The 9,799-nt window shown below is 49.4% G+C and overlaps 1 protein-coding gene across 2 annotated transcripts; it reads left to right on the plus strand.

Annotated features, from left to right (window-relative positions):
- The first annotated feature begins 478 nt into the window (after positions 1-478).
- LETM2 (leucine zipper and EF-hand containing transmembrane protein 2) lies at positions 479-9,155 on the plus strand. 2 transcript variants are annotated; one of them, XM_075523708.1, is made up of 11 exons: positions 479-820; positions 1,070-1,283; positions 2,065-2,521; positions 2,668-2,811; positions 3,157-3,291; positions 3,744-3,947; positions 5,156-5,275; positions 5,901-6,011; positions 6,155-6,241; positions 6,998-7,072; positions 7,716-9,155. In XM_075523708.1, exons 2-11 carry the CDS (start codon positions 1,258-1,260, stop codon positions 7,764-7,766), a joined length of 1,410 nt encoding a protein of 469 aa, XP_075379823.1. In that variant the 5' UTR covers positions 479-820; positions 1,070-1,257; the 3' UTR covers positions 7,767-9,155. The 2 variants fall into 2 exon arrangements, with proteins under 2 accessions (XP_075379823.1, XP_075379822.1); XM_075523707.1 differs by lacking the exons at positions 479-820; positions 1,070-1,283 and having other exon boundaries at positions 1,298-2,521.
- The last annotated feature ends 644 nt before the right edge of the window (positions 9,156-9,799 follow it).

Consider the following 9,799-nt stretch of genomic DNA (forward strand, 5'->3'; position numbering starts at 1 on the left):
CGCCGAGGAAACGACGCTAGTGTGCGAGTTAACCGCTGAACGAGCTCTCCTACCTTTCGCCAGGACTCGCGCCAAGGCTTCGCGGGACGCAGCAGGCGTGCGGAGCAGAACCAGGGAGTCCCTTCCGGCCAGGAGCCCGTCTCCGCGCATGGCTCCCGGTTTCTCTCCCGCTCTCCAGGTGCTACGTGAACAACAACGCAAAGGCGCAGGTGAAGATACGCCACCAGCCCGGTTCCGCCGGCCTCGCTGTTGGGGCGGGAGCGCTGCCGATCGGGGACCGCGCCGGGGCGGCCTGCAGCAGCCCTGACCAGAAGCGATGCAGAGAGTGGCAGAACGGAGGGGTCCCCAGGCCGCCGCCGCCGCGGGGCCCGCGCCTGCCCCGTGCACCGGGCCGGGGAGGAGGCCCCGCCGCAGGCCCCAGGCCCAGAGGCCGCCCCCGTCGCTGTCACGGGGCTCCCGTCTCCCCAGGCCGATCCCGAGCGCGCCCCCTCCTCACCCTCCCTTACGTCACGCGCAGCCCCACCGCCTCGCGATTGCGTCACGCACCGGGCCGTGACATCACCCTTCCAGGCCCGCCCTCTCGCACGTCGCCGCCGTCGCCCTCGCAGCCAATGAGCGGCCCTTCCTGAGGGCACCTCGGGTCAAGTCCCGCCCCGCCCCGCTCCCATTGGCTGCCGCCGAAGCAGCTGTGACGCAACGCGATGGCGTGATGGAGAGGGAACCATAGAGCCGGGCTAGAGCGGCACGGGCAGGGCGCGATGGGACGGCGCGGGAGGACTGGGGGCCGCGGCCGGGCCCCTGGCGGGGAGCGGGGCCGGCGGTGAGCGGGGCCGGCGCGGCGGGGGGCACCGGGACCGGCCCTGGGGAGGGGCAGCGGGGCCGGGACGGCTGGGACGGGCCAGCCGGAGGGCGGGGAGGGACCAGGGCGCCGGGCTCCGGCCCGGCCGGGGGACCTGCGGGGAAGCCCCAGGCGCTGGCCCCGCCGCGGCCTCGTCAGCCGGCGGGCCCTGTCCCCTGCCGGCTCCGGGCGAGCCGTCCCGCAGCCCCCGCTCACGTCTCCCCCTCGCAGCCAGGGCAGCGGCACGGGCGGGAAGGTGATGTGCCGGAGGCCGGGCGGGTCCCGCCAGGGCCCGGCCCCGCGGCGCGGAGGGCCGCAGCGCTCCCCGCCCGCTCGCCTTCGCGGCTGGAGATGAGGGTCCCTGCGCCGTCCACCGCCAGCCGCAGCCGCTGACGCCGCGGCAGCTCTACAGCCGCACCATGCTCCGTGCGATAGCCAGGGCGAGGTAAGCGCGGGCTGATTTTCGTAGGCGCGCGGTGCCTCAGCATTCCCCTCGTTCCTCGCACCCGACTGGAGATCAACGGGCCGAGGGCGATCACGCCTGAGGGAGCGAGGAGGCTCCCGGCACCGTAACGCTTTTCTTTAGCGATTTCTTTGCGGTGACTGGTGCTGTTCGGGCGCTTGCGAGCGTACGCATTCAGTGTGATATCAATGCTGTAAACTAGAGTGCTTCTGCAAAAGATTACCTGGCTAAACTGGGAAGTACAAACTTTGATTTACCTAAAACTAAGGGATTTCAGCAGTTGTCATAATGCATGGCGGTCTGCCAGCTCTTAGCTCTTCTGTCCATAACAGATCAAGCTATCTAACCGCTTGCCTCTCTTCAGTGTGCAGCCTGCCTTTTCCAGCTGACGTTGCTGGGGGAGGGAAGGGGCAGGAAATGCAGAGAACTCTGTTCTGAGCGCTCGGCGAGAGGAGAAGGGGCTTTGGTTTTTCTTTGCTTGCAACTGGCACATTTTAGCTCATGCAGTCGGTAGAAGGGCTTCCTAGAGGCAGTCTGAAGTCTTGAGTTATTCTCCCCCAAGAGAAAAGTTGTTAGCAGGGGACAAATTCTCAATATTTTATCCATTGCTGAAGGATCAGAACCTCAGATATCTGCCTCAGATACTGAGGCAGCCACAAGATCAACTTCACAAGATTGATTTGGCACTAAGGACGCTAATTTGTGTGTAACACCTAGGTACCTTAGCCACAATGCACTATTACTTGCTTAAATACCTCTCCAGTTTCAGAGGCTCCCATCTTCTTCTGCACTCCAATCCTCCGTGCTCTCCAGCACTTGCTTTTGTCCAACTAGTGGATTCTCATTTAAACCGGACTTGCGTACGAGACTCTGAACGCCAGCCATCGCTGCACTGCGCGTGGTTGGGCGCTGGCCTACCTCACTCACCGGCTACGGTTGTGCGAACGTTTCACACGTCCGCCTGCTTGCGTCAGGAGCTCCGAGATGAACCTCCGCCCCACCGCAGCACTGTACACCAGGGTGCTAAGCCCGCTAAAACTCCAGCAAAACAAGTCATAGAGACTCCCGTGGGAAAAAAGCCTTTACGCCAGAAAATTGTGGATGAACTGAAACACTATTACCATGGATTCCACTTGCTTTGGATTGACACTAAGGTGGCTGCCAGGATGGTGTGGAGGCTGTTACATGGTCAGGTCCTCACTAGGAGGGAGAGACGAAGGGTAAGTGCCAGACCTTGCAAAACGATGCGTTAAGAGGCTTACTGTAATGAAAGAAGTTTAACCACTCAGTTTCCACACTTCTTTTGAACACATATTTCTTTTTGTCTGGTTGAATAATAATTTCTGCTGTGCTTTTCTCTGTACAGCTGCTGAGAACTTGCGCAGATCTCTTCCGGCTGGTTCCCTTCCTGGTGTTTGTCATTGTCCCCTTCATGGAATTTCTGTTACCCGTATTCTTGAAACTCTTTCCCGAAATGCTGCCCTCGACGTTTGAGACCGAGTCAAAAAAGGTTTGTGTCCTTTCTGAAGATGTAGACTGTGCACTCCAGCTCGTTCAAACATCTGTGCAACTGCATAAAGAGCTGTTGTTTCCTGCCTGCTGCTGTAAATGAGTATCGGCCTCACACACAGGTCTAGGTCAGACATTCCTAGCTTATTGCTAGACAGGACAGCAGAATTTGAAGATTGTACTGTAAACAGTGATCAGCAGGAAAGTGCACGGCAACTTCACTTTCTACAGTAACCAAAGCCTCTTTGCTTTCAGTACTGAAGTCTTATTTCACCTCTTTCCCAGAATCCCCTCCCTTCTGATTTTCAAGTGGAATTTCTAATGCTGTTTTATTTCCTAAATGAAGGAAGAAAAGCAGAAAAAGAAATTAAATGCAAAGCTGGAGTTAGCAAAGTTCCTGCAGGAGACCATTGCAGAGATGGCCAAAAGGAACAAAGCAGATACAGGACAAGGAAAACAATTCTCTTCTTACGTACACCAGGTAAAAGGGGCTGTGCTGGGGACGACAGCAATAGTGCTTATACCAGCTTTAGTGCTGTTGTTTTGGGCAGAGAGTATGGGTTTTGTACAAAGATCGCAGAGAGATTTGACAGCAGAGCTTCCTGCCAGGTGTTGCTGTTAACGGGATACCCTCCTGCAGCTAACAGCCTGCTGACACTGCCTTTGGACCCCATCTGTCAGAGCGGTCTGTACAGACAAGCATTTCCATCCTGGAGCAACAGTGGAAGTTTTACCCTGTGAAATCCTTTAAGCTGCCGCTCAAAAACACTGTTTCACTTTGGCCTTTTAGCTATACCTTTCTTTTTCCATCGAGAGAGGGGAATACCAGTGTGAGAAACAGGAAGGGCGTCTTCCTTAGAGGGGGAAGAGGACTGAAAAACTGTGATTCTGTTTTAGTTTGGCTTTTGGCTCTGATGCCTCTGCTTTGTTTAGATTCGTCACACGGGCCATCAGCCCAGTACCCAAGAGATCGTGCGCTTCTCCAAGCTGTTTGAGGATGAGCTGACCCTGGAACACTTGGAACGGCCGCAGTTGGTAGCTCTTTGCAAATTGCTTGAGCTGCAGCCCATTGGCACCAACAACCTGCTCCGCTTTCAACTTCTGCTGAGGCTGAGAACTATCAAGGCAGATGATGAAGTAAGTTTAAAATAGCACTGGTGTACTGCTTTGGTGGAATGCATGCTTTTCGCAATCTCAAGTTCTGCCCTCTGAGTCACAGGCATAAGGCGTGTGTGACTGCCCACGCTCCATCCTCAGATGTGAAGTTTAATGTTGATGGGAATGGGATTCTCCCCGTGAGAGATTCCAGAAAAAAACAGAATGGGAGTTCATCTTCCTGCGCCCTTGCTGCCTTTGGTGTGAACCCTAACGAGCGTGGCACTGCAGATATTGTCACTGTTTAGAACACCCTTATGTTTTTATTCTGGAGTCATACTAACTTGTAAAAAAGGGAAGTTCCAATTCTGGTCTGGAAACACCAGATTTTAACCAACTGAATTCAGCATGAGTTTATATTAGTTTATAAAGTGGCTGGATTTATTTAGCCTGGAGAAGGCCAAGGGAGAATCTGCTTGCTGTTTTCAACTGCCTAATGGGGTTATTTAGAAAATGGAACCAGACTTACAGGTGCATAGCGAAAGGACAACAGGTAATGGTCATAAGTTGCAGCAAGGGAAATTCCAACTTGATAAGAAGGAAAAAATAATCAGCGAGTGCATAAACAGTGGAACAGGTTGTCTAGAGGTTGTGAAATCCCCATCCCTAGAGAGGCTCAAAGCATAAATGGAAAAGGCTGAGCAATGGAAAGAAACTTTTAAGTTAACCCTCTTTGGAACAGGAGGTTGGGCTGGGGACCTCCAGAAGTCCCTTCCAGCCTACATTTTATGATTGTGTTGGAACTGTAATTTGAAATGGTGTTAAGAATCCTATTATGTCACGGAGGAAAGACCGGAAAAGTTCTTGCTAGTTAGAGGTGACCAGTTCTGAAAGGCCTATGCAACTAACCACGGGCTCAGCTTTAAAGCCTGCAATCTTGACAATTCTCAGGGTCACCTGTCTTTGAGTGGATTCTTCAAACCTATAGGTTCATATGTAAAAGTGACATTCTCAGTACTTGGGGGGGGGGGGATAATTAGGACCAAAGGTTTTCATTGTCTGTGGCTGAAGACTGTCAGCTTTCAAGGACAGAATGAATTATCTACAAAGTCAGTTCTGTCTCATCTTTGTATGGGTATGACTTTATGCACATTTACCTAAACAGACATTTCTTTGGGCTCAAGCTCATCAAGTCCATCAGGGTTTTGGCTTACTCTGTGCCTAGATAGGAACATTCCTTTTCATTTCAGATGATTGCCAAGGAAGGAGTCAATGGCCTAAGTGTGTCTGAACTGCAGAGCGCATGCAGAGCCAGAGGAATGCGATCATTGGGTCTCTCAGAGGAGCAGCTAAAGGAACAACTCAGGCAGGCGAGTACACTGTGCTCTGGTCTTGTTTGACAAGGTTTCTCCTAGGACAGAATGGCATGCAGTGTTCAGGTAGAGCAGGCACAGTTTCACTAAGAATTCACGCAAGTGCTTCTAGATGGATCCTCACCTGCACAGCTGAGCTTTAAGGCATGACGTATCCAGGTTATATCTTAGACTAAGGAGAAAACCAAGTAGCATCAGGGCCAGCTAGAAGCAAGATGAAGCAGGGTGGGGAGGGAATATGTTTTAAGCTTCTAAAGTAGCCAAGACTTGTCGTAGAGCCCACACTAGGCTTTCGTAAGCATTCAAACAGATTCCAGATACTGCTGTAGGTGCTGTATTTCAGATAAGCTGCAGATAATTCAAAGTACTTAGCTTTCACTGTTGGCTGTTTGTCAGTAGTGATGTTGGTACCTCACTAGTAGCTGGAAACTTCCTCTCTAGTGTGTATTCCATACGGTATTCTTAACTCTTCAAAACTTTTTCTTCTCATTGTGGTAACTTAAAACTGTATTAGCCAAACTCAAGATAGCTTTAAGATCTTTAAGGACAAAGAGTGCTATATAAATAAGCACTGACATAGAGACAACATGAAATAACTTTTCCTGCTGTTTTCTTCTAACAGTGGCTGGATCTGCATTTAAGAGAGAACGTTCCACCTTCTCTGCTCCTGCTTTCCCGTGCCTTGTACTTAATAGATGTAAAGCCACAATCTGTTCCGGTTCCACAAAATAAGGTGAGTTGTTTGAATAAAACTTTCAGGTTAATAGTTTAACCATTACACATTATAAAAATGAAGCACTGTGACATGAATCTTGTTCTTTGATCCTCCAAGTGGACTGAAGTTATAACTGTACTGAACTATATGTTCTTCTGTAGATAGGTGAAACTGCCAAAATCATGACATCCGTTCCTGAAGGTCAAGAGACCCTGGTGGATCCTGCCCCCGTTGTACAGGGAAGAAAGGTTAGAAAATAGCAGTCTACAAGTAGGAAAATGAGTGTGTAGTGCTGTCTTTGGGAAGAGTGTGCGAACAAACCTTTCCAAAGGTAGACAAAAGCCAGTGTTTGACACCATTGCACAGAACACGTAAACAACGTATATTCTTGCATTGCGTATGTGTTTCTGCCCGAGAGCCTCACGGTTGCGTACTCTGACTTAAGAGACAATGAAAGGGTACAGAGATCTGCTGTGGCACATCTTGTCCTGTTGCTGGAAACAGCTGGTTATGCAGTACCACGTTACTGGCTTCCAGCAGAGGAGCACTCACAAGCTTCTAAGTTGCTGTATTCACATAAATACAGAGACTTCAATCCAGGTACATTTAGCTCAGAGAAGCCAGTTAAAGGTGACTTGTTTTCAGCTCTCCTAGAAAACTTGGGCTGAGTTGTCCAGGACAAAAAGAGCCAAAATAGCTAGAGTAAGAAAGCCAGAGCATATGGTTCTCAGCAGAAGGCTAAAGTGAATTCCTTAGATTAGTCCAAGCTCATAAAAGCAGCAGCAGAAATTAAAGGAGACTATTGTGTCAACTGGTACAAATATTTCCAAACAGCTCTGTTAAATTGCGTAGGGGAAATGACGGAAATGCTGACGTACAGCTTTCACAAACATGCGTTGCAGGGAACAGCCTTATTCAGAAAGGAGAAGGGACTGTGCAGGGTCTAGCTAGAGCTTTGTTTTCTGAGAGGGTTCTGTGACTTAAAGCTGCTTTTTCCTTAAAAGAATGAAGAATTCGTATCTCAGCCAACAGAGAAATTGCCCATCTCAGCAGTGTCAGTTAAGCCTCCCCCACGAGAGGTAAGCTTTTAAAAATTCTTAAACTTCCCAAAGGAGATTGTTCTTCACACAACTTACAGACAAACTGTGGAAATTTGGGCTACAAGATGTTGTGAATGTTAAGTTCAAGGAGCGACTGGAGAAGTTGTGGACACGAACTGCATTGAGGGCTGTTAAATACAAAAATACCACACGTGATGGAGACTGCAGTCAAACTGAGGGAGGTAGCAGAGCACTGAGGGGAGTTACCAGTATGTCCTTTCTTTGTGCTCTTCCTTAATGATCTGCTTCGGACCACGAGGATAGAACAGCCTTCTGTCAGAACCACCGTAGTGTTAAGTGCCATTTTGTATCTGTGAAAATACTTCTACAGTGACTTGCCTTTTCTTTCACCCATTTTCTTTCCGTGAATATTTTATTTCAGTTTAGCTGCTTACGTATACGTCTAGGATGCCCACTTAAGGCAAGTTTGGGAGTCCAGACTGACTTTTATCGACAGGAGAATGCTCCTTTACCCTGAAGAACTTTGTTCTTAGTCAGCTGTTATTCTCCAGAGCAGCTTCCCATAGTAAATGGGAAGATACCTTCTTCAAGAAAGGTTTTGAATTTTAAGACGCATTTGTATTAGTATTGCCTAAAATCTGCAACTTTCTCTTACACCTAGGCTAAAATGGAAGCATCTCAGAGCAGCAAGGCCGGCGCCAATGGAGTCTAGCCTGAAGCCAGCCAGGACTGTGTAACACTGGGAGAGAAGAGCTTTCATCTCTGCACCTCCTTGAAAGGGAAGAGCGATTTTCCAGGAGGCTGCTTTACACAGAAAGGTGTCAGCAGCCCTCAGGGGCATCTCTGTCTATTCCAGGCTTATTAGCAACTAGGCCACGCTAAGGCTATCTGGATGGCACCGGCTTCTCATTTGTACTGGATCCCCTACCCCCACTATTTTAACTTATGTTGTAAATATGTTACTAATGAATGATGCTACTGTCTGTACTGTTACTGAACGGGTGTTCGTGCTCTTAAACCTTAGGAAAGGCAGCTTTTCATTGTCATAAAGGCCTGGGCGCAGAACGAGCTGGGCTGGAAGTCCAGTAAAGCCTGTTCTACAGTTTGAAATCCTCTGCAGGAACATGCCCACGTATCCAGGGCTTGCAGCTTGCCCTGCTGCCGCAGCTTTACAAGCTCAAGCTCTTGATCCTAGTTAGCGTGGTTTAACCAATAACTAGTGCACAGAATGACCCGTGTGGCCATTGTATTTAACCGGCACATTTGTACCGAGGAGAATAACCACAGCAAAGGGAGGACCAGCGCTCTCCTCAATGGTGTGGTTGAACTTAACTGTTCAGAAAGACTTAAGAGCTCGCTGGACAAGAGCAGAGCAGTGAGGAGGACAGCTTCCACTGCGTGAGCGTTTGCATTCAGCAGTAAGAGCTGCAGCAGGTGCCAGACACAGTTACAGAAGGCAGAGCCTTGCATTTTTTAGGATCCCACTGGGTCACGTGAGGTGGCAACCTGGGGACCCACACACGTTTCCCAAGTCCGATGTAAGACTTGGTTAAACCTGATCAGGCTCAGAACTACGCATCAGCAAGTGCTCTCAGACTTACTGTACCTTACAAGATGATTCTTCACACACTCCAGTGTTAACTGGTTTTTTGGTAGACTCTATAGGAGGATACCGAATAGCTGTTTTTAGCATTTGTTGATTTTTTTACTTTGTCCTATGTAAATGTTCATAAATGACTCGCATTATGGATTTTAAATATGTATATTTATACTTACTATAAAATTAAAGTTAGACTTGGTGCTAAGTAGAATGGAATGTCGTTTCTAGAGGTCAGACAGCCTTTAGAACAATCCGACTCAAAACCAGCCAGTCATCTCAAGGTCGGGTGTTATCAGCACTTTAAACATGTGACTTCAGGCTCTTACTGGCAACGCAGAAACAGCCTGCAGAAGACAGCTACCGTTGTACCGTGTTCTTCCTTCTGCACCCGCACCCCTGCCGTGTTAGTACAGCCAGTAGGCAGTGCTCAGTATTTGTATTCGATTGGTGGTTAGTAATTGAGAACAAATGTTATTTCAATAAAATAACCCCAGTGCTCAAGCGTCACTCCTGCCTCTGTGTAGCACGGATGAGGTGTTGCTGGTAGCCAGAATGGCCTGTGGCTACTTGTCTATTTGACAGAAGCTTTGCCTCCTTGATAACACTGCCAGCTGCTGTTATTCGAACAGGACTGTGACCTAACATCTGCAGAGCCCGCTTTGTCTAGAAAAGCATTTCACCCCCTAAAGAGCGGAGCACCAGTGTTGTTCAGTGCCAGGTTTCACTGGTGTTGAGCGCTGAGAGAGCGTGCAGAAGTGAAAGAATGCAAGTAATTTCTGTATGATGGCTAAAGCATGTAAAGAGTGAGATGGCATTCCTGGGTTCAAGGTAAGTGGGAAGAGCTATGCAAGGGAAAAGTCTCCCTGTTTTAAAGCACACAAAGTGGGTTTGCAGAGCCAGCCTAGTTCACTAAACCGTATCAAAGCCAGAACGTCGCGGAGAGGAGGAAAGTTAAGTCTTTTGACAAGGTAAACGAGCTCAGTGTAACTGTGGATAGGATTTCTTGAAGCGCCAAAGAAAAGAAGTGGCAGTGAAAGAAGCTTGAATAAGTTGTTGCAGTGGGGACTGAGACAGCTCCAGCCAAGCCACGCGCTCAGGAACTTCGTTACCTTCGAGTCGCTTATTGGAGCTGCTGGGTCAATTCA

This window comes from Mycteria americana, chromosome 23 (assembly GCF_035582795.1).
Source record: "Mycteria americana isolate JAX WOST 10 ecotype Jacksonville Zoo and Gardens chromosome 23, USCA_MyAme_1.0, whole genome shotgun sequence".
NCBI lineage: Eukaryota > Metazoa > Chordata > Aves > Ciconiiformes > Ciconiidae > Mycteria > Mycteria americana.

What these genes read in the sequence shown, in the direction of transcription:
- LETM2 (XM_075523707.1), top strand. Translation starts at nt 2,033, where the DNA reads ATGCACTATTACTTGCTTAAATACCTCTCCAGTTTCAGAGGCTCCCAT. An exon ending in CTATCAAGGCAGATGATGAA is followed by an intron (nt 3,948 to 5,155) that starts GTAAGTTTAAAA and finishes TTTTCATTTCAG; the next exon opens with ATGATTGCCAAGGAAGGAGT. An exon ending in TTAAGCCTCCCCCACGAGAG is followed by an intron (nt 7,073 to 7,715) that starts GTAAGCTTTTAA and finishes TCTTACACCTAG; the next exon opens with GCTAAAATGGAAGCATCTCA.